At 42.5% G+C, this 25,239-nt stretch overlaps 1 protein-coding gene across 3 annotated transcripts in view; it reads left to right on the forward strand.

The window, feature by feature from the left end:
* The window catches only part of LOC128832223 (tetraspanin-15-like), a 527,474-nt gene that overhangs the window by 345,122 nt on the left and 157,113 nt on the right, over nt 1–25,239 (forward strand). For all 3 annotated transcript variants that reach the window (XM_054019375.1, XM_054019374.1, XM_054019376.1), the window contains one exon: nt 1,067–1,252. In XM_054019375.1, the coding sequence (XP_053875350.1) occupies nt 1,067–1,252 (186 nt within the window). The remainder of the gene's footprint in view (nt 1–1,066; nt 1,253–25,239) is intronic.

Consider the following 25,239-nt stretch of genomic DNA (forward strand, 5'->3'; position numbering starts at 1 on the left):
TGCTCCAAGGCACGTTAGTCAGTGTCAGGTCTGGGAATAGAATCCATGTCTCTTGACTCCCAGTCCATTATCCTGTCCAGTGCTGTATCCATGCTGGGGTGTTGTGTCACTACTGACTTAGAAAGGAGAGCACAACCTCTAGAACTGCTGTTTCCAGCAGCAGTTGTGCTTATTAGGGTAAGACCGTGAAATGCTGAACAGTAAAGTAATTTATCACATCCAAACGGAGTAAAATGGCAAGTGAACATGTTGAGCACTAATGGCATAATTTTCAAAGGTCCTGAGCACCTGCTGCTCCTGTTGAAGTCAGAGGCATTAGGGGGTGCTCAGCAAGTGTTTGCTCTTGAATCCAGAGAGTTACAGCAGATATTAAAATGTCACTGCTGCAGACCAAGCTGCTACAGCCTTCAGATAGCTAACTGCTCTTTGCTGTCTAATTTTTAAATTTCATTTCCATTCACCTTCTGTTCCATCCTTTACATAATACCTTGTCACTTCAGTAGAAACAGTAAGGAACCTTTTCACTCAGAAGTGCTGCTCCAATATCTGACAAGCTGGAGAACAAAAAGCTAGCATGGAGCATCAGCTCCCAATGAGCCATTGAGAACAAAACCCAAGCTCCTCTGCTGGTTTTCCATACCTTGTCACCCCTCTCTAATTCTGTCTGTCACAGGGTGTTTCACTTTCCACAGGTATTGAGGGGCGGAAGCTGCAATCTTTGGGTTCACATTTCAAAGCACCTAATGTTTGGGATGCATTTACATCGAGAGTATTTTTGAGCAGGGAGCGGGACTAGATGCCTCCTGAGGTCCCTTCCAACCCTGATATTCTATGGAGATTGCAATCCCCAGTGTTGGGTGGCTACCATGGAAAATCAAGTTTTTCTAACCCCCACCACCCCTTCATGGTACGCTGGTGAAAATGAGCTCAGACCTGGCCCCTGGTGAGTTTAGCTCCAAATCATCTCACCTTTCTGTCTCTCCATGTAAGAACTGGTTTTGTTTTATTGCAACCCTGTTTTATTGCAGCCCTTGTGTCTGACGTAATGTATGTATTTCTATTGCAGATAATCGGCTTGGTGATCCTGTGCATTGGCATCTATGCAGAAGTGGAAAGACAGAAACATAGAACCTTGGAAGGGATCTTCCTAGCTCCAGCTGTGGTTCTCCTTCTGCTGGGCATCACAATGTTTGCTGTTTCCTTTATTGGAATGGTTGGGTCCCTCAGAGACAACAGGACACTGCTGAAGACGGTAAGAGCTTTATACCCTTCTTGTTCTACACTGTGGAGTCGTTGTCCCATGTTTTACAAGCTGAAGGGTATGAAACACTTAACATTCCAGGATCTCCCTGAACCTATACTGGAGAAGGCTTTTTTAAAAAAAACCTTGAATGGGGTTTCCCTCTTCTGCTTGTAGCATGGATTCTTCTTTATCGGAGAAGGTGGACTAGAGAAAGGCTGACCTAGTGTATAGTATTTCATTCATAAAATTTCTTTCCAATGAACCTATTTAACTGAAGCTGTATGATTAACTTAGTTTTACATCATGGAGGCCTTTCAAAATACTCCTAGGAGGCAACTGATTGGTGACCATGTGTCTTTGAAAATCCATGGCCTGGCCTAATGGCTGTTGGTCTGAGCAAAGTGTGTATTTGCCCTTCAGCCACAGATTCATAGGACTTAATGTTGCTCCATTGATTAACACAAAGAAGTAAATGGTAGCACCACTCGATAAATGCTTGATGCATGGCACATAGTGTTTTGACTTGAAGCTGGGTAAGCTTGAAGGGCTGGAGTAGGAAACTGAGCCCATATGTTGTGGCAGTTATTTATATACTATTGCATCAACAGTTCACAGTGCATCCAGGTAGAAATGAGAGCAATGACACCTGAGATGATATGCGACTCTTGATTGTGGAGATTCATCGTGCTGGAGAACAACCTTTCAAGTCAAAATCTTTCCCGTAGGGCAGTGGCAGCTATTCATTTAATGAAAAGTTTATTAGAAACAGGTGGGGAGGAGAAGGGGAATCCCACAAATGTTCTTTCCAAACTACCTTTTCCTTTCCTACAAATGCTTTTATCTAGTCTTGGAATTCTTTTTTCCCCACCCTTAACAGAGTTTTACTTTTTCATTTCCTAAACGCGTTGCAGTGAACTGACACACAAGTGTGTGTGCAAATGCGTGTACCACTCTCATCTGCTGGATAGAACCAGAACTGCTCAGATGCGTCATAGCAGAAAAGCCCTAACTGGCACTGGAGATTCGCCATCAGCTTATGCAGTAGGAGCCTGTGCTTCTGGAACTGGAAAATTGTTCTCTCCCTGCTGCTGCTATAAATTCCAAGTGGCCGTGGTGTGTTGCATAGCAACAACCATGAAGTCCTAACTAGCGATGAATTTGCTACCATTTAATGTGCAAGCTTCAGTCCTCAGCTCCTTCCACAGCTTCAGCCCCTTCCTATGGCATTCTCCCACCTATGCCCTATAAATTTCACATATATCATCTGCCACCTAGCTAACATTTGTACCTGATCTTGTGGTATTGAGATGGTATATTTGTATGGAATTACTACTTGATATTTTAACTTCTGCAGAGAAGGCAGCACTGTAGCAACGGCCTGGTATAATTTAATTGCAAAGCCGATACCTAAGCATTCTCTTATTATCTACGGTTGAATGCCTAGTAGCATCTACGGAAGTGTTGCTAGGTTTCTCCTGGGTTAAAATATAAAGTTATTTTTAAGCTGCAATTCCATCTCTGGTTTAGCACACTCCCCATTGTTAGGTTTATTGTAGTTCAAACAGTTCCAAGAACAAACAGTTTTGGTTCCTTTTGTGAGGCAATTTTTATGGGGAAGGGGGAGAGGAAAATTCCCTTTTCTGTAACAACTCAGAGCTGTAGGATATGAGGAGCAGAGCCCTCCCCTTTGATTCTTAACCTTTTTCTGAAGGTTTTGTTGGAGGCTTGACTTACTGCATTCAACTGACATTTTTGGCTTGCTACATTTTCATTGTCTATCTTTACTCTGGAAGGCTGGAGTGAAACATGGCAAGACCCTTGCTGTGCAACGCTGCTCATGTTGACAGGACATCGAAAAGATACCTGGGGTTCTGGGGAGTTGTATCTCCCAGATCCGAGTTTATCGGATAACTCTGACATTGAAGCAGCTAGCCAGGTGAGTCACCTAGGTCTTCGGAGGTTTGAAGGCCACTTTCCCACAGCTGGGTCTTTGCTGCTGCAGTACTTCAGTCATGAGGAAGGGCCCTGATTTCAAAAGATGTAATTCATCCCATCTCTAGGAAGTGAAGCTGCTGTTTCCAAGGTGAATAACAGGCAGCCAGTTCCCTCCACTTCAGCTGGCATCCCACCAACACTGGGTTCATTCTACCGTCAGCCAACCATCATCTACCCAGTGGCCATCACACGTTTCCCACTCTCTAAAATAATACATTATCTTTGTGTGTCTTCCCTCCTGCCAGGTGCATGTGTAATGATGTCCTTTGTCAGGTTGTTTGTGGGGCTTGAATCTGGGACCTCTGGCTCTAACTCAGGCAGTAGAGGCTCATGGTTTTAAAGAACTAACTCCATTCATTTGGAGGCAGTAGTTTAGAATCATAAACTCAGAAGCACACAGATTCAGAATAGGTGTCACTCCCCGTGGCCAGGGAAGCTGGATCTGATTTTCTCAGAAGTCCATAGCAATTCAGATCCCCATACAGGCCACCATTTGTAACGATGCCCCAGCGGTCATTATCCTGGCATCTCCCAAGGCACACTGGCCAGGATACAACTTTTACAATGTGTTACACTGACGCCACTATGCCTAATGCATATTCAATAAGGGGTTTCTCCCCTTTTCCTTATTTGCATATCCTCACCCTACTAACGTGGAGGTGCCCTTCTCCCATAGGTTATTAGGCCTGGTACCTCAAGCTCATTAGTATATATGTCAGTCAGTTACCAATGGCACTTTGTGGTCAGACATCTGCTGAAGTTCCCAACATAAAATATCCCAAGCTGGAATAACTAGCACCTGTCCACAGTGTTCGTTGCACCTTGTGATAGCTTATGATCTAGGGCAGTGGTCCCCAACCTTTTCCGGGTGGCGGGTGCCGGACGACGAGCCACTGAGGACCGTGGCTGGCGGACAAGCATCCGCCAAAATGCCGCCAAGAAGCGGCAATGTCAAGAGGCGGCGCCACTGAAATGCCGCCGAAAATAAGTGGCATTTCGGTGGCTACGCCTCTTGGTGAAGCCGCTTTTCGGCGGCATTTCGGCAGTGATGCCTCTTGATGACGCCGCTTTTTGGCGGCATTTCAGCAGATGCTTGTCCGCCAGCCAGTACGCGGGCACACGTAGATGTCCCGGTGGGCGCCATGGCACCTGCGGGCACCACGTTGGGGACCACTGATCTAGGGTTACTCCTGGCTAGCTACTTATGCTAAGGCTTTGGGGTCTTCTGCCTTGTTTAGTTAAGCTATTATTTTACAGGCCTTGAGGCTTGTAGGCTCCTGGCATTACTGCCTCACCTGTAGGCTACAATACATCTTGCCACTGCCCTCTGCTGAAGGATATGTCAGACCTGCTCAAGTGTATAATCACCCATCACCCTCCCATGGCTGCAGACTACAGAGGAAATGGAACCCAATACTTCTCTCTGCCTGCAAGCCGCCTCGCACCTCCTGGGGCGTTTACTCTGAACAAGGGCAGGTAGGCTGCTGCCTACCTTCCCTTAGGTAGGGTTCTGCTGGAATGGGTAGATTTTAGGGTCTTGTAGGCTGCTATTAGATATGAGATATGGATTCATCCCCAGCTGCCTAAGTTATGCCCCCTCCCTAGCTGCCTCTCCTGGGACCAGTCCCCCCTAGCCGGGGTGAGGTCAGCAGTTTCTTCGTACTTGCTCAGCCTCATACCCCTGGACTCTGTGCTCCTTGGGGTCTCCATCAGGGTCTGCACAAATGGAAGCTGCTCAGATATTCTGGAAATGGGAGCTCCGTAAGTACCTATGTAGGTAGATAGCCCTTGGCCCAACTCAGCGATGCTGCAGAAAAACTGAGCCAATATTTCAAGTCAATCCATGCCAGCTAGTTTCTGCTCCTTGGGATTTGGATTCTACACAGACAAAGCTTCCTGTTACTGAGGTCATATCTAGCAAAGTGTATGTGGCTTCATGACAGCTCTGTTTACACATCAGCAGTTGTTCAGCCACAGTCAATTCCTTCTCAGTAAGTGTCTCTTCAGTTCAATGACCTGGGATGCTCCATCGAGGATTTTTGCTAGTGTGTATGTGTCTGTGGGTGCAGAGAGTATTAATTGTTTGGATAGTGAAATTAACAACATTCAAGTCTATGTCTGCTGCCAGTCCTGTTTGTTTTTTATTATTATTTTAATTAAACACCAATATGAGCATATGGTCACTTGCATTTAAGTGTAGCATTGCTTGTGATTGCTGTGGACTTGCATCTTGAATTGATATCGATGTTCCCTTAACTAGGGAAACAAATCACCATTGTCTTTGCTGCTCTGGCAATAACTGCCTCTGATGTTATAAGCTTATCATAGTTTTTCAGTAGCTTCTGTATCCCCAGCTTGCTTTGCAGCTACTATGCAAGTGAATATGTATGTATGTAAGACATGTTGCATGGAACATGTGATTATTCACATTATACTGATAAGTATTCAGCTAATACCAAGGAATCATAATGAATGCACAAGCAGGAAGAGCAGTTATTTCAACTATTAACAAATATGTATGTATTATTCATAGACTACGTTCACTGATATGAATTGCCAATTTCAGTTAATGCTGCCTAGTTATTTGTGACATCAAAATATCCTGCTGAAATGTCTTGCAAAAGGAGGCAACTCTCAAATTTTGGACAAATCTTTAAAATTATTGCGCACACAAGCGTGTTTAAGGCAAAATTTGAGAATCCTTTTATGTATCTTTTTATCTGCTCTGTGTTACTTTTGCTAAAATATTTAGCCTTGGCTAAACTTTTTTATCAATTTTTGATTAGATTGCTTTTCTGCTTGTTTTTAGGCAAACATCTGTTAATTTCAGTGGGCGTTTGCCTGAGTAAGGTATGAGTGAAAAAGGAGTGACAACCTCCTTTGCAATCGAAATAGATCCAAAAATATACCACGTAGTAGCATTACCATCACCATCTAAATACATTCACTAATATGCCAGATGAGGATTGGGTTCAGATTTCCTAAACAAAAATATCCAGTTGAACATTTTTTTACCCAAATCTAAAGTGTTTGAGGGTTGTTGTTGTTTAATCTTTTTTTTTAAGAAAATTGAACTAAAATTCAAACCAAAAAGGCAGTTCAAATTGAAAAATAAACACATTTTGAAATCGTTGAATTGAACACTTCAACTTTTTGGGGATTTTTTTTTTAAATGAAACAGTTTAGCAAATTTAGCACTAATTCGCAAAATGTTCAGGTCAATTTGAATCTGCCCTTTTTGGTGGGAAAAATGTTTCATCTGAAAAATCTCAACCAACCCTACCTGCATATAAGTATTTCTTTCTTGTTCTTTATGGCTATTAAGAAAGCTCAATCTTTCCCGTATAATACAGGGCATTAGAATTTTTTCCTAGACATTACTTTTGATGTCTAGAAGCAATTTTATTACCCTGGCTTCTAGACATCAGTAGTAATGTAACATCAACGGTGGAATTCCTTTACATGGCTCATCTCTGTGGGGCTTCCTCCCACACAGCAGGATAAAACCAACATTTACTGACATCCTTCCAGGGAGCAACCTTTCCTTTTCTCTTTCCTTTCAAATCAAACATCTATAGAATGTCTTCTTTTCCCTTCATATGAGTATTCTACAGAAGGATAATTTTGAATGCATAACTTTGAAGTAGATTCATCAATATCTCACTTTTTTCCCCTCTTTATGCTGATAAGCACTATTTATAGCTAACATTCTATTTTCTCTGCCTATGGGTAAATGAGAAAGTGGGGGAAAAGACACACAATACAGTATCAGAGGGGTAGCTGTGTTAGTCTGAATCTGTAAAAAGCAACAGAGGGTCCTGTGGCACCTTTAAGATTAACAGAAGTATTGGAACATAAGCTTTCGTGGGTGAATGCCCACTTCATCAGATGCAAGTAATGGAAATTTCCAGAGGCAGGTATAAATCTGTATGGAGATAACGAGGTTAGTTCAATCAGGGAGGGTGAGGTGCTCTGCTAGCAGTTGAGGTGTCAACACCAAGGGAGGAGAGACTGCATCTGTAGTTGGATAGCCATTCACAGTCTTTGTTTGACACCATCAGATCAGGATTAAATTTGCAAATGAACTGGAGCTCAGCAGTTTCTCTTTGGAGTCTGGTCCTGAAGTTTTTTTGCTGTAAGATGGCTACCTTTACATCTGCTATTGTGTGGCCAGGGAGTTTGAAGTGTTCTCCGACAGGTTTTTGTATATTGCCATTCCTGATATCTGACTTGTGTCCATTTATCCTCTTGCGTAGTGACTGTCCAGTTTGGCCAATGTACATAGCAGAGGGGCATTGCTGGCACATGATGGCATATATAACATTGGTGGACGTGCAGGTAAATGAGCCGGTGATGTTGTAGCTGATCTGGCTAGGTCCTGTGATGGTGTTGCTGGTGTAGATATGTGGGCAGAGTTGGCATCGAGCTTTGTTGCATGGGTTGGTTCCTGAGTTAGAGTTGTTATAGTGCGGTGCATGGTTGCTGGTGAGAATATGCTTAAGGTTGGCGGGTTGTCTGTGGGCGAGGACTGGCCTGCCTCCCAAGGTCTGTGAAAGTGAGGGATCATTGTCCAGGATGGGTTGTAGATCACTGATGATGCGTTGGAGAGGTTTAAGCTGAGAACTGTAGGTGATGGCCAGTGGAGTTCTGTTGGTTTCTTTTTTGGGCCTGTCTTGTAGCAGGAGGCTTCTGGTACATGTCTGGCTCTGTTGATTTGTTTCTTTATTTCCTTGTGTGGGTATCGTAGTTTTGAGAATGCTTGGTGAAGATCTTGTAGGAGTTGGTCTCTGTCTGAGGGGTTGGAGCAGATGCGGTTGTACCTCAGCGCTTGGCTGTAGACGATGGATCGTGTGGTGTGTCCGGGGTGGAAGCTGGAGGTATGAAGGTAGGCGTAGCGGTCGGTGGGTTTTCGGTATAGGGTGGTGTTAACGTGGCCATCGCTTATTTGTACTGTGGTGTCTAGGAAATGGACCTCCCATATAGATTGGTCCAGGCTGAGGTTGAAGGTGGGTTGGAAGCTGTTGAAATCATGGTGGAATTCTTCCAGGGTCTCCTTCCCATGGGTCCAGATGATGAAGATGTCATCAATGTAGCGTAGGTAGAGAAGGGGCGTGAGTGGACGAGAGCTGAGGAAGCATTGTTCCAGGTCAGCCATAAAAATGTTGGCATATTGTGGGGCCATGCGGGTGCCCATGGCGGTGCCACTGGTCTGGAGGTATATATTGTCACCAAATTTGAAATAATTGTGCATGAGGATAAAGTCACAGGGCTCAGCAACAGGACCCTCTGTTGCTTTTTACACAATACAGTGATAATCTTATGCTTACTGTGACAGAGGGCAGCAGATGCAAAATTTCATGGAGTAGGCTCGGTTCTGCAGTAAAACACCGCCGTGTGTGTACTGATAAAAAATACTTTACTGTGAATATTAACGGCAACGTGCCCGGCATAGAGTAGAGTGATGTAAAATGTATGTTGTGAAGTTTTGGAATTACCATAATAAAACCACCACTCCTTCTAGTGCTTTTTATTTCATGCTGCTATGTTCAACTCCTAAAATAAATGCATTGGCAGGGGTTGTTCAGATGGAACACTTCATGTTGATTTAGGGCCCTTAGAAATCACTTATATAGCACAAGTGTTTTCTAACATACTGTGTGAAGGATCAAAAATAAACCCATCTTTTTGAATTTTATGTGTCATTTGTAGAGAAGTCCAGTAGAATTCAATAGGGATGCAAGTTTTCATTTATTAACAATGGAAAAGTTTTGGAGCTCATCGGCTGGGTTCTAGCTATTATGGGCCATGATCAAAAGTTAGGCCTGAGCAGTCTGTAGATACTATAGCAATTGATTAGGGGATTAACCATCAGTTCCAGGACAGGACTAAGACTGGTTGGAAATTGTTCTGACAAATGACTTTTTGTCCGTGAATGCTGATGCATTAAAACCAAAACTTTTCATGGGAAAACAAAATTTCTGCTGGGAAGGTTTCTCAATTCCAGGATTTACAGGAGGAGAGAGACATCACCTTTTATCCCTCCGCGCCCCTTCCCCTCCCCCCCGCCCCCCCAAAATAGCCTGCTGGTTAAAGCACTCACCTGGGATATGGAAGACCCAGGTTCAAATTTCTGCTCTGCCAGATTTAGAGCAGGGGCTTGAAGCTGGGCGTCTCGTATCTGAGGGAAGCTCTCAGGTTATTCTGGCTGGGTCTCTCATTTTTTTTTCCACAGAAAAATTGTGGTTTCATCCCAGTACAGATCGGGAACTTTATTAAGAATTCAAAAATGTTTGTGGGACAGGAAACCCATTTCCCACCCAGCCTGGAGATGCAAAAATATTTGGGAATTTTGATAAGCAGTTTTGTTTCAACTCCATTCTAAATACGTTTTCCAAAGGTATTTCATAATCAACAGTGGTAGCCAGCTCTCTTCAGATTAATTGCACTGACTACCTCGGCCCTGAGGAAAAACAGGCAGTGATGAAGTATCTAATTCTCTAGTGCAATGTTACACATCAAACTTCTGTGCAAGCAAACTTGAAATGAAATCCAAGCTTCACTAATGCAAACAAGGAATGGCTTCTTCACAGTAGCTTGTGCATATTCACTGAGAGCTGCATTGTGATATTTAACCACCAGACATAGTACCTTACTTCTTACGTATCCCTTTTAGCTGCAGTGGAGCTAGTTAGGGTGAGTAAGGATATCTCAATGTAGCCAGGATGACATACAGATACACTGCAAAGCAGGGGATAGTGGTACCTGCACACAGGGTGAAACTCACCCCTGCCAAGGGCTCACACAAGGGCTGTTAATCGCTGATGTCGGCCTTAAGGCTCCAAAATAGAGGAAAGCAGGCTGTAAGTGGTGGTCAATCTTGTGTTGGCCAACTGGACGTGCGTGAATTTCTCCTTGTGTGACTAAAAGCTAGGGATCTTGCTGTGAACTGCTTCGACTGTACATCTAAAATAACCCAATTAACAGAAGCTTTTCATCAGATGGCTTTATTGGATAGCTGAATTACTAATGATTTAAAAAAAAACAGATTTTTGAGATTCTAAACTGTTTGGAAAGTTTCTTCTCTGTCACATCTTTATATTTCAGGATTCTAGCTGGCAGCATGTACAGAGAAAATGAGAAGGCCACTTCCAAGAAGGTCGCTTCTCTGCCAGTGACCAACCCACTCATGTAGTCTCAAGGGGTTTTTAGATGCTCAATTGTTTTTCACCTAAACTATGGACTTTTAGATGTTTACTTACCATTAGTTGTTAGAAGGACTATAACAGTAGGCTAGCTTTCATGTGCCAGCTTATTGTGCAAGATATATTATCTAGATAGATCAGGAGACCTGCAGGGCTCCTGGTTTCTGTTCTCTGCTCTGTCAGATTTGCCATGTGACTTTGGGCAAGTAACTTCCTCTCTCTGTGCCATAGTTTTTCCATCTGTAAAATGGAGCAAATGACACTGTCCACCTCCCAGGGGCATTGTGAGGGTTAATTATTTTGTAGTGAGCTCCTTGATCAAAAGTCTCTATGAAAGTACAGGGGATTGTTTGAGATCATGCAGTTTGGTTAGCACCAACAAGGTGCTCTGTGGAGTACAAAACAAAGAAACCAAGAGAACTGGTTCCCGGAAGTGTTGCCAGTCTAAAGATAAACATATGGGAAGGAGGAGCAAAGAATTTCCTTCCCACATTAAAAAGTTATATGCATTTTCTATTATGGGTGTAAGATACCTTGCTGGCTGACAATAGCTTTGAAAAGCGATTGTCCTAGTTGAGCCATCCTTCTCAAGAATATATGAAAGGGGCTGGTTGGTACAATAGCTAAGTACACCCTACACACTACTGCAATAATATTTCTACAAATATGTTTTTGAGGTAGTATTCAAAACCCAGTAACACACTGGTCAATAATATCATTAAGAAATGTATGTGACAATGCCATTTGTGGAATTATGGATACTTACTGATATTAAGCTTTAAAGTCTCTGATTAAAAGGTGTTCAAACCAGACATGTTGTGGGGAAGTTTTTAGACAGGGTTTCTCCAAAGGAAAGAGCAAGTGTGGCCAAATTCATTGAACTATTCATTTGTCTCAGGAAGAGATCCTTTGCTTTGTAAAGATAACCAGAAGGCGGCTTGGAGGCTACACCCAGCAGGGGAAATTAACTTTATCTGAAGTTATGTTTCAGAAGAATACATTTCAATGGCTTTCTGGACTATAAAGAGAAGGGGAGGGAATGCCAAAGTTAGCCTTCGAATGAGGAGGGAAGGAAAACCACACCTTAGACTCTGTGAGGATTCTGGCTAAGAGCTAGCCAGATATAGTGGAATAAGGACTATCGTGAGAAAACTGCTTTGCACCAAAAAGCCCTAGTTTAAGTTAGGTTTTAGTCTTAGAGGTGTATTTTTCCTTTTATTTCTTTGCAATCCTTTCTACCTTTATTCCTGCTACTGGGTATTATTTAAACCTCTGACTCTTGTTTAATAAATGTGTTTTACTTTTACTATAAACCAACTCCATGCTGTGTTTGAAGAGAAGGGTATGTTTACCCCAGTTAAGTAATAAGCTGCAATGCACCAACTCTCTAACATAGCAGCAAATGTAGTATCTTGTGTGAAAGTACAGCGGCAGGGGCTGTGCATTGCAGAGAAACATCTCTGAAGTGCAGGGGGTGGGGAGCTGGTGTTCAGTGATTGTTACCTGCTATGCAATGTTTGGGCTGGGAGAGCCTGAAGGAGTTTGCTGGTGAGGAAGACAGACTGGTGTGGCAGGGAGCTGACGCACAGTCTAATCTCCAGCAAAGCTCACTCTTGCTGAGGCAGTGAGGAAACCAGGGCCGGCTCCAGTCACCAGCCCACCAAGCATGTGCTTGGGGCGGCGCCTGGAGGGGGGCGGCGCAGCAGGGCGCTCCGGCCCGAAAGCGGGGCCGCGACTGGGCTCGCCACCCTCCCCACCGCGCTCCTGCCGCCAGGGGCTCTCCAGCCTCCCCTCGGCGCTCTGGCCGCCGGGGAGAGCGGAGAGCCCCGGTCGGGCTCTCCGCCCTCCTCCCGGCGCTCCGGCTGGTGGGGGATTGCTCAGCGCCCTCCCCTGCCGCGCTGGTGGGGGAGCGGGGGGGCGGCAGGTGGCTTTTTTGCCTAGGGCGGCAAAAAAGCCAGAGCCAGCCCTGGAGGAAACACAGTGGCTCCCAGCTCTGGGTGTCCCCAGCAGCATGTTCCAGCCTCACACACCACTAGGGTGACCAGATGTCCTGATTTTTATAGGGACAGTCCTGATATTTATGGCTTTTTCCTATATAGATGCCTGTTACCCCTGTCCTGATTTTTCACACTTGCTATCTGATCACCCTACACACCACTTCTGATCCTCTGAAGGAAATTGCGTGGCTGTGTGCTATTTCCAGTGTTACTCGGTTTATGACTGTCCTGCATTACAAAATACAGTCCAATAGATTGCAGAGCAATGTAAGCTGCAATCAAATGACATTATAGCAATAAATTTTCTGTCAGAGTGGATAGGTAAAACAATTTTCTTGCAATGAAGCCAATCTAGGCTGTTAGCCTTAGAGAATGACCTGCAAAGCTCTTTTCTTCCTGAACGGGATTAGAAGTCAGTCATCTAGTAGTTCCATTGGGTCACCGTAACCTACCTTCCCTCACCTCTTGGCTAATCTTTTGCCATTCTGTTAGCACAATTTATGTTTTTGCAAGAGGAGACAAGTCTCCTGTTTGCTCCGTCTGCTGTTTCACAGCTTGGTGGAAAATCCCCATCAAGCAGCCAGCATCCCTACATCGGCCTTCAGTGCAATTCCTCTGCTGTAATTCACTTTCATCTGTGCCCCCAAGCCTGCAGCAGTGCAATGAATTCTTTGCTTATAAATGAGATTCCAATATGCACTGCAGACAAGAACATGCACTTTGTTTCAGAGAGGAGAGAGGCAGGTCTTAAAGGTAGGGTGTTTTTTGTTTTTGTTCCCCATGTGCAAACTCACTGGGGAGTGTGAAATTTCTGTTAATGGAATGGAATATGGGCTAGCTGGATGGCACATTTTAAAGCCAGACTGAGGATTGCCATCCTAATGGATGTTGGGTGCAAATTGTTTAAGAAGGTATTTTGGCTTGGAGGGGAATTCTGTATATTTAATGGCTTTTCTTGTCAATGCTAATCAGTGGGCAGATGTATATTAATTGGAGAAATGGGTACAGATGAAAATAAAACTAATGTCTGGGATAAGTCGATTTAGTGATCAAACAAGCAATAGTTTGTTAGAGGGTCAGCTGGAGGACAGTTCATAAAAATAATTATATCTAGAAAGGAGGGGTATATGTTGCTTTCGTGTGTTCTCTCCCTTTCCCCCTTCATATATTCTAAGCCCTTTAGAGTAGGGGACTGACTGGTGTTTTTTACTCTGTATGGCACCTAACAACATGGTGCTCCAATGCTGGTTGGGGCATTTGGCTACTATCACAATAGAAATAATAACTTACCGGTACTTGTATTATGGTAGCACCTACAGGCCCCAGTTGAGATTGAGGGCCCCATTGAACCAGGCGCTGTACAAATACAGAATAATAAATAACCACTGCCTCAAAGAACTTTAAATCTAAAAGACAAGACAAAGGGAGGAAGGGAAAGCAAAGGCAAAGTGACTTGGCCAAGGTCATCCCGGTGATCAGTGTTCTGGACATGACTAGAACCCAGGTCCCCTGATTCTCAGTCCAGTGCTTTATTCTCTGGATCATACTCCTCCTGAAAATAATAACTGAGAATGGCCTGGGGCTAACTCAGCTTCTTTCTTCCAATGTGAATTAGGTGCAGAACAAGAAAACACCTGAAACTGGGACAATGAAGTTGCATTCATTGTGATATCAGTGTCTGTCTTCTGTTAATAAGAAGCTAGATGTTTCTGAACACCTGCTAATCTCCTTAGGTTTTAGTACTTTCCCCTCTTTCTGTCTCGTACAAAGGAATAATGAGTGGTATAGAAGAATGAATGAATAAGAGCTGGCAGGTGCATCTAACTTTAACAGATGTGGCAGGAAACTTGCCTTTTAACGAGGACAACAAATGTAAAGGAAAAGGAACGCAGAACATATCACAATGGGTTGGGCCTTGAGGGTGTTGCTTTAATAAGATCTAGGGCACAAAAACATATTTGTAAGCTGAAGTAACGTGATTCAGTAACCGAGATTATGGTGACTCATGGTATGTTGGAGGCAACATTCCAAGTAACTGATGTTGAATGACTGTTATTGCCAATGATTTGAGGAGTCTATTAAGGAGCATTTTTTAGGCCAGACTAGTTTTTGAAATACAGCAAAGAGGAAGGAGTAGGCAATAAATATACTGCATCATAGCAAACTGGTAAAATACCTGATGCTGTTGGCTCGCCACTCAGTGCAACTCGCAGAGGAAATTACATTAGCCCTTTAGGGCTTTGGACACACGGTTGAGTAATTCTGAGTCTATCCATTAGAGGATATTCATTCACATGCATGCACACAAACTGGTGGGTGTACTGATAAATACACACTAGCCAGTTGATTACATTATTGTTATTCAGATGGCTGTGCATAGTTTTCTCAGCCAATTCTCCTTACTACTGGATGGTTCAGTGTGAGAGTAAGACTCAGGCACATTCATTTAAAGCACTCCTTTGGTGCTTTTAGGGAAAACAGTTATTTGCATTTATAAAATCATAAACCGACTTACTTCTGCACAAGTCTCTAAATTTCTCTTCAGCTGTCAATGAATCATAAAACCATAGTCCAACCCCCTGCCAAGATGCAGGATTTGTTATGTCTAAACCATCCAAGACAGATGGCGATCCAGCCTCCTTTTGAAAACCTCCAATGAAGGAGCTTCCACAATCTCCTTAGGCAGTTTGTTCCATTGTCCTACTGTTCTTACAGATAGGAAGTTTTCACTGAGATTTAATCTAAATCTGCTATGCTGTAGTTTGAACCCATTGCCTCTTGTCCTGCCCTCTGTGGCAAGAAAGAACAACTTTCAAGTATGTGAAGACTGCTATCATATCCCCCCTTAATCTCCTCTTTTCCAAACTAAACATGCCTAGTACCTTCAATCTTTGCTCATATGGCTTGCATTCCAGCCCTTCGATTATCTTTGTCACTCGCCTCTGGATCCTTTCCAGTTTCTCTACATGTTCTCTACAGTTTCTTTAATATGTCACTTGTATTTCATCATGAAATAAAATACTATTTTTTCAAATTGCTATTCCATTTCTAAACCTTTCCCTCTGAAATGTCCAAAAATATCAACAATGACACATTCCCTCAAAACATTAGATGAAACAGAGGTTTCCAGTAGAAAACTGTGCCATCAACATACTTTGACCATGCCTACTAGATAGAAACTACTATAAGTAAGACACCCAATAACACCTCTGTAGCTTAAATATCACCTTGGAGGTTGGAATTTCTCAGGGAAGACAGGGAGAGGTTTCACATCTTGACAGCCATTGCACGGCTGTTAATGTTTTATTTAGTTCTATAACTGAATACACTTGTCTTTGGAATAGTGCCGACTCAAAATTAACTCAAGTTATCTGAACAGCAGGCTTGTTCATTGCCAAGCAGTACCTTTACAGAGAGAGAGCTGCTTAAAGTGAAATCAAATGTCTTCAGCAGCGCTATTCACCTGCTGATTTAGATGTCAAATCCCCGCATAACTAAGAACTGGCTCACCAAGTCCAGGGCTGTTCTCACTGGCAGTCTTGGCAGACAATCTCTTATCAAGCTCCATCTTGAAACTAGTTAGGTTGTTTGACGCTGCTACTCCTATTGAAAGGCTGCTCCAGAACCTCCTTCCTCTGAAGGTTAGAAACCTTCATCCCATTTCCAGCCTGCATTTATCCATGGCCGGTTTATATCCAGTTATTCTTATGCCAACACTGTCCCTTAGCTTAAATAGCTCTTCTCTATCCCTGGTGTTTTACAGCCCTGATGTATTTATTGAGAGCAATAATATTCGCTCAGCCTTTGTTTTGCTACGCTAAACAAGCCAAGCTCTTTCAGCTTCCTCTCATAAGACAGGTTCTCCATTGCCCTGATCATCTTGGTACTCTTCTCTGGACCTGTTCCAGTTTGAATTCATCTTTCACATCCTCTGTTCTTATGTTTGTCCTGTAGACCACTACAAAAGACTGCATGAAACTGCTGATTTAGGCTATTGAATCTTAAATATAAATGGATCAGAATACTCAGAAGAATGTAAACTGCCATGATTGTCCTGCCTAAGGGTTTTTGAATGTATTATGACCTACCGTATTGCCTATGGATTACTCTTCAATGCCATTTCCTGCACTGTGATCTGTGCAGATGGAGTGCTATACTCATATGGCTTCCCATGGAAGATCAGGGCTTCTCCATGACAACTGATGTGCAATTCCTTCTGCCTAATTAGGCTTTACAAAATAGAACCTACCTTTTGACTGCTTTTTCCTAGCCCGAGTGAAGCAAACCTGGAATAGACTGTACACATGGCGTTTTCCAGGGACTGATTGTGCACTATTCAAAAATGTCATTGAGAGACTTCCAAACTGCTGCCAGTACTTCTCCAGATGCCAGTGTGCCACGCAATGAAGGATGGGTTCCAAACAGATGTCCCACATGAAGGGCTTAGGACACTCGAAGAGATGAGTGGAATTTTAGGTGATGGATGGAAAATGGGGTAGGCAATGTAAAGTTCAATATTTAGCTCTGAGTGTTTTTCATCCATAGGAAATGGAGGCACAGAGAGGGGAATTAACTTGCCTGTGGTCATCCCGCAGGGTAGTGGGGGCTGTAGGACTCAAACCAGTGCTTAATTTGTGCAAGGGCTTGCCTGGGCTGAGTCCCAGCATCTAATTGCTTCAGCCCCAGCACCTCTTTCATTACAAATGATGCACTGACTCCAGCCCATGTCTAACTCCCAGTGGAGACCACAGTCTTCTGGAAAATGCTGCCTCCTTTCATACTAATGAATAGATTAAACAAAAGAAAAGCTTGTAGAAATAACTAATTCCCTTCCATTGTAAAAGCCATATAGATTTCATACTTACCTTTTAAGTTAGAAACTGTTATAGATGGTGTATAAGGAACCATTTAATTCAAAGTACAGGTGCTTCTTTAAGTGTTGCAGGGTAGTACAAAGCATTCTGGCTGTGTTTACTTAAACCCTGATTTGAATCTCAAATGGAAGTGTTTGGTATCTCTCTAGCTTCCATTTTATAAAACAAAATGTAGCATGACCACTGGCAGATCCTTTGCACAAGGGAGGTCAGGGCTGCAGAGGCAGGGTGAAGGTAAGAAATGGAGCACACTGGTAAAGGTATATGTAGCTGTAGGACAGGAACAGTAGGTGTTACTGCAGGTGAACAGTGAGAGAGATTGGTAAAGAACTAGAGTAGCCGGAGTTAGGAATGAGGGCATTACCAGTGCTGCATGGATTTCTATGAGTGGAATAGATGGAGAGGCTGCAGGGTAGGGTATAATTGAATTGACAGAATTGTGCCAAGGCCTGGAACTGGAATTTTAGGGATTACTGCAGGGCAGGATTGTGGTGCATTGCCAAAGTTGTGAGGAGCCAGGATATGAGGAGAACTGCAAATGAGGAAAGGTGCCACAGCCTGGTGAAAATATGAATGTGAAGCATGGAATTTTTTTCAGAATCACATAAGAGCAAAAAAATTGTCTTTTTTTTTTGGTCTCAAATATTCAACTGGAGGGATATCCGTTTTTCACCAGGAGACGTTCAAGCAGCATGAAATAGGGAACGGGCCCAACATTAATTTGCAGCTTGCGCTCTGCCTGCCTTGTGCTTATCATTATCTGGTTTTATTAATCCCTCTCTTGGAGCACTGAAATTGGATATCGATACTCGGAATCGGGAGGGTCACTGTGTGCTTCAGTCCTTCTTCTTTCCATTTAGATTGCCAAAAATAAATCATTGCATCTGTTGCAAAAAGAGAAGGGTCCATTTAAAGCTAAACTGACTAAGCTATCGGGCTCGCTGAGTTAGGTGATAAAAATCAGTCTATTAAATTGGACTTTACCTACCATCTAAAATATTTTCCTTTTTTTCCCCATTTGCAGAGGTAATACATCCCAGCTAGACCCCTTTCACACCTTGTCCACACAAAGAACATCTCTCTGTTTAGTTGTCTCAAACATTATTATTTATAAATAAAACTTTTCCACAGTTCTTACAGTATTAATATAATACCAGATTTGGGAGTGGAGTCGTTACAGCAGAGAGCTCTGAGCTTTTGCATTCTAATCCCAGCTCTGACTCTGCCTCCCTGTATCACCTTGGACAAGTCACGTCATTCCCCTGCCTCGGTTTTTCCATGTGGAAAATGTTTATATGTAAAATATGTATATTTCCATTAATCAACTGTTTACGAAGTGCTTTGAGATCCTCAAATGAGAGGTGCGATAGCAGTGTAGATTGTTTTAAGTAAAATTAATATTTGAAAAGGCTTTTGTACCTCGTCTACTTTATATAAAATCCTGCCAGTTTGTAGTATTTCAAATGCACTTTCTAAGACCCCAGTTCCCCCCCCCCACACGTATGAATTTATTATTATGATGATGATTTATTTATTAATTATTTGTATTGTGGTTGCACCTAGGAGCTCCGGTCCTGGGCCAGAACCCCACTGTGCTAGGTGCTGTACAAACACAAAGGAGAAAATGATGGTGCCTGCCCCAGGGAGCTTATGCATGGAAGTAACTTTCCTCACTTGAGTATCTCATTGACATAAATGGACTACTTGTGTGAGTAAAGTTACGCACACACAAATTTCTCATAGAATCACAGAAATGTAGGGCTGGAAGGCACATCAAGAAGCCATCTAGTCCAGCCCCCTGTGCTGAAGCAGGACCAAGTAAACTTTAGACCATCCCTGACAGGTGTTTGCCCAACCTGTTCTTAAAAACCTCCAATGACAGGGATTCCACAGCCTATTCCAGAGCTTAACACCCTTAGAGTTAGAAAGCTTTTCCTAATATCTAACCTACGTCTCCCTTTCTGAAGATTAAGCCCATTGCTTCTTGTCTTGCTTCCAATGGACCTAGCGAATAACTGATCACTGTCCTCTTTATAACAGCCCTTAATATATTTGAAGGATTGGAGAAGGATTGGAGCCCAAGCCTACACATTCAGTGTTGTAAAACATTCTGCATTATGTAAAATCCATATTGGGTAAATTCCCACAGGTAGAAAGAACAAGGAATGAAAGCAGTAGATTTCAGAAACTAAATAGGGTTCTAGAAAAATTACTCTTAAAGTGGGAGATTTAACAAAAGACTGTTAAGCAACCAACTCCGATTTGTGCCTTTTGAACATATGGAATTTAAGGAGACTCTTTCTGTAGGTATCTTTTAAACCAGCCAGTTGAATTACATTCTTGCAGTAGAATTTTGTATTTGGTTTAAAAAATCTATAGGGTGTTGATTAATCTCTATTGAAACTCTTCCATAAGGGACATATGGTAAAATGATTCTGCAATATCGTGTTTAGACTGATTGATTTCCTCACCTTCAGCAGCAGCTTGGTCTGTTTTTTTTAAAAGGCTTGTTTCATTTTCTTTTGTTCACAAACATCCTCATTATCTCGGAGAGGTTTATGTTCCAAACTTTGCTGTTGCTCTGCTGAACAGGACCCCGTCCTCCCACCGGAGCACCGGCTCTCATCTTCAGAGTCTGAAGCTTGACAGCTGTCAGCACAAATGGCAGACCCGCCAGAAGAGAGCAAAACAAAACAAGCCAAAAAACCTCCAATGGGCTGTCAGGCTGCATTGCTGGGGAAAACTCCAGGAGAGTTTCCTTTTCACCAAAGATGAACCATTAAAAAAATCCTTATGATGATTTTTTTCTGCATGAGGAAAATAAAGGATTCAGCAGCATTCAGTACTGGTCTATAACCGATTAGACTAGTTAAGAAGTGCACATCCATGCTCTAACCTTCTTTGCACAGAAGGTACTTTATCCACACACATACTGACAATGAGAATGGCCTTTCTTTTGGATAGAACCAAATTTAAGTCTCTAGGAGAGAGCATACAGGGTCTCCTCTAGGATGGATCTCACTGAACTGAACACAAAGCTGAACACAGCGGGGAATTAAGAAATAGCAAATCATCAGTCATGTTGATGTAAAAATACACCTCAAAGGCAGCCTCAGTCTCTCCTCCAGGTGGGAGCTCAGGACCCTTGGGTTTCTTGTTCCACCTCTGATGCCAGCTTGCTGTGTGACTTTAGATGAGTCACTAAGGGCCAGAGCTTTAAAGATATTTCAGTGCCTAGAGGAATTTTCAAAGGCACCTAGGCATCTAACCCTCACTGACATTGATTGGTGTCAGGCACCTACATGCTTTTGAAAATCCCACTAGCTGCCTAAAAACCAGATTTAAAAATCAGATAAAAAAAAAAACAGATTTTAAAAATCTGGCCCCAAATCTCTATGCTGCCATTTCTTCACTTGTTAAGTGGGAACAGTACTTCCCTACTCTATAGGATGGGGTTTTTGGCTTTGTGTTAACATTCTGTGAAGCACGTTAAGATCATCAGAAAAGGATACTGCCAAGTCTCTGTTGCAGTTACCTTCCTGCTGTCCAAGGACTGGACATCACTCCCCACTGAAGCGGAGTCGACGGGGGAGTGGCAGCGGTCGACTTGCCGCCGTCCTCACGGCCAGGTAAGTCGACCTAACATACGCCAACTTCAGCTACGTGAATAACTTCAGCTACGCTATTTGCGTAGCTGAAGTTGCGTATCTTGGGTCGACCCCCCTGCCTAGTGTAGACCAGGGCTAAGAGCCAGCATGCAGGTCCTCTCAATGGGATTCAAGTAGCTTGAACGAGAATGTTTGTGTTCTCTCTTGCTGAATGTATGCCAATATATTTTAACTGCATGCCAACACTAAAGACTAGTCTTTTAGATATCAAATCATCAGCAAATAAAACTGGAATCTATTATCCGTTCATCTGAATATTGGAATGCTATTTTGTAAGAGCTTGCATTTTAGAAAAATGTTTTGGTACCTAAAATGCCAGGAGTTACAACAAAACATTTGTAACACTTCTTTTTAAAATGAGATTATAGTAAGTAGGTACAGGTGCTTTTGTTAACTTTACATCACTCTGGATAATTGTGTGTTAGTTGATTGCTTCTTCCTTCCCAATTCTCTGGACAGAAATCAAACAAAATTTACATCTTTCATAACTTACTATTTTGCAAACCTCCTAACTCTGGAAATTGATATATGGTTCCAATATCACTTCTGCAAGTCTTTTTTAACTGAAATTACATTTAGGTTTTTTTTCTTATCAAACTTAGTTTCCTAAGTCATTATCCCTAATTCTCATTCCCTCTTTGTGCTGTGGAAATAAATGCAACTCTTACCTGTTTGTGGTCTGAGTTATCAAACCTTTAATTACTTCTGTAATATCCAAGGCAAAGACTACTTAATAAAACCTTCAACCCACTTGCAGTTCTAATCACAAGTTTATTAGAAAAATTACAGAGAAGACCCAGGGATTTTGGTTACTGGATATTTAATCAGCATTATGAATACCTATATTTAATAGGTGGGATAGGAAGTCCTACTTTAGATTAAATTTTGAGTTTATTCCTTTGTTACAGTTAGAAATTTGCAAAGCTCAAATGAGCATGCAGATTGTATCTGAAATTTAAAATGCTTTAAAATTATCATGAAGGCTTGTCTGTTCATTTCCTAGGTGGAAATTTAGATTTTGCATCGGGGTGGCTCTATGGTTTTTGCCACCCCAAGCACGGCAGTCAGGCGGCTTTTGGCAGCACGCCTGCGGGCGGTCCGCTGGCCACGTGGATTCAGCGTCATGCCCAAGGGAGGTCCGCCGGTGCTGTGCCTTCAGCGTCTCCGCCGCCGAATTACCGCCAAAGCCGCGGGACCAGCGGACCAAAGGCCGCCTGACGGCCACCCTCACAGCAACCAGCAGGCCGCCCCCCCGCGGCTTGCCGCCCCAGGCCCCTTGCTTCCTGGAGCCACCCCTGCTTTGCAGAGGGATTTTTCAATGAATCATAGAATATCAGGGTTGAAAGGGACCTCAGGAGGTATCTAGTCCAACCCCCTGCTCAAAGCAGGACCAATCCCCAACTAAATCCCCAAATGACCCCCTCAAGGATTGAACTCACAACCCTGTATTTAGCAGGCCAATGCTCAAACCACTGAGCTATCGTCCCCCCATCCCATCCCATCCCATCCCATCCCATCCCATCCCATCATTCTTTACTTTTAAACCACTTTTAAACCACCCAAGAGATATACAGATGTCCATATATGATTCCCTGCCTCAGTTTCCTCACCACTCTTGAGCATTCCTTGGGAACTTGGTCAGTGTCCTTTCACAATTCCAGGTCCCCTGTCTTGGACTTCAGTCTTCTCTTCTTGTTATGGTTGGTGAGAGGGTACTGCTCCGAGCAGATCTGGTCCTTTGATTTCTTCCAGACCCATGATTTATGTGCAGATCTGGTGTTCATGAATGTAAGTAGCTAATAGCACTGAATAGTGACAGGCATAGCATTTGCTTTGTCTAGTTACCTACTTAGCTGTTTATACCATAGTCATAGAATCCTAGAATATCAGGGTTGGAAGGGACCTCAGGAAATCATCTAGTCCAACCTCCTGCTCAAAGCAGGACCAACATCAACTAAATCATATCAGCCAGGGCTTTGTCAAGCCTGACCTTAAAAACCTTTAAGGATGGAGATTCCACCACCTCTCTAGGGAACCCATTCCAGTGCTTCACCACCCTCCTAGTGAAACAGTGTTTCCTAATATCCAACCTAGATCTCCCCCACTGCAACTTGAGACCATTGCTCCTTGTTCTGTCATCTGCCACCACTGAGAACAGCCGAGCTCCATTCTCCTTAGAACCCCCCTTCAGATACTTGAAGGCTGCTATCAAATCCCCCCCTTACTCTTCTCTTCTGCAGACTAAATAACTCCAGTTCCGTCAGCCTCTCGTAAGTCAACACGTAGTCACCACAGTAGTAACTGTATTGTTAAATCTATTCACCTAAATGTGGGTTATTGCTGATTATGTACTCTATTATATGACTTTTAAAAACTAACCTTATATTTGTAGATAATATAAGTACTATACCCACATGTACAGACACTCTTTTCACAACCTATGTATTATATACTTTTTTTTAATATTAGTTTTAATAAAAATTTTAAATCTGACTTCTCAAGATCGAGGCAATTTGGAATCAAATGCATTATGAAAGTCATATCGGAGCATACTTGCATGTCGCTTTTGCCCTAACCCTTTTCATATCTCAGCAGTCCTGCACATGCAAGGTGTTGTGCACGCTTCTGTTAACACAGCTTTCTACTGACCTATAGCACCGCCTGCCACTGCACTTTTGGGTTCCCTGGCCAACTCAGCCAATAGACCATAATCCTGAAAAACTCCACCTTTTCCCTGGGCTGCTGAGAAATAAGTGCCACTTATGGTGGTACCATGACAGAGTTGGATAAAAAATGGTGCAAATCATGGATTTTTTTTTTCCATTCAGTGTCTGAATCGAAAAATCATTTTAAAATTTCAAAAAATCTAAATGAAATTTTCTTGAATCTTTTGGCAAAAGTTTTTAAAAAGGTGTTTTGGGTCAAACAAATGTTTCATTTGACTTGAAACGAAATGTTTAGTTTTTCAGGTTTTTTAACTAATTTTTTTCTTATATAATTTTCAGTAAAATTCAGAACAAACAGGCATTTAAAATCGAATGTGTCAAAACAAAATATTTTCATTCCTCCCTCCCCCCTTTATTTTGGACTGAAGCAATTCAATACATTCTGTGCACATTTAAAAAACATTTGGGTCAACTTGAATCTGCATTTTTCAGTGGGGGAAAAAGTCTCGGCCAAGAAATTTTACCCACTCCTAGTCAGATTTCCACAGCGGGCTTGGGTGAAACCACCACCAAACTCATTTTCACTTGTTACCTTAGGCAGGATTTGAACTCACATCTTCACAAGATAGAGGAAGAGTTCTGTGTAGCTCGAAAACTTCTCTCTCACCAACAGAAGTTGGTTCAATAAACGATATTATCTCACCCACCTTGTCTCTCTAATATCTTCACAAGTGAAATGTCAGCTGTTATATCAACAACCCACCCTGCCAGTCAGCCTCTTACAAGTGAGGTTTTAAAATTTTTCATATCTCAGCAGTCGTAAAACACCTAAAAGGCAAATTGTAGCGCTTTCAATAATTTTACTGCTCATTTTATTCACAAGCTTTTCTATTAAAGGTCAAGCACATGATGAGACTTCAGAAAGTGATCTTTAAATGCACCTCTTACCACTCTAGGGCCTTTGATTCACACACACAAATAACAAGATCAAATACTAGAAAAATGCAGTTATCTTAAACTTAAAATGGAAGAAGAATAACACAAAGCTTAAATTGGCTGCAGTCGCAGAGTTAGTGTATTGTCATTCACAGGGAAAGATAAATTCCTTCTTGGGGAAAGTCAGATGCTACAGTGATTTGAAACTTGACTTCCTGCTGTTTCTGAAAAGCAGCAATTAGAATAGAAAATACTTAAACCAGCATTTCCCCTTTAAGCCAGTCCAAGTGGTTAGATTTTCAGTTACAGAGAGAACTATATTTCCATTTCATGTAGCCTTCGATTATGGCAGCACTGTACAGAGCTTTCTTCCATATTGCTAAGATCTACTTGCATTATTCAGTTATCTGTGTCAGCCGCTTAAAATAAGCGCTAAGTCAGTCAGTATGAAAACACTCAAAAGCTTGTCTTCCATTTATTCTTTGTTATTACTTTTTGAATGGAAGTGGACTGTACAGCCAAATTATCAAAAATGTGTGTTAATATACTTATGTGTGTATATAAATATAAAACTCTATATCTGTGCATATATACATACGCAGGTGATTTACCTATATTTAAAACATCTTCTGCTCTGATGTATATTTTTTTTTTACTC

The sequence above is a fragment of the Malaclemys terrapin genome, chromosome 2, assembly GCF_027887155.1.
Source record: "Malaclemys terrapin pileata isolate rMalTer1 chromosome 2, rMalTer1.hap1, whole genome shotgun sequence".
Lineage (NCBI taxonomy): Eukaryota > Metazoa > Chordata > Testudines > Emydidae > Malaclemys > Malaclemys terrapin.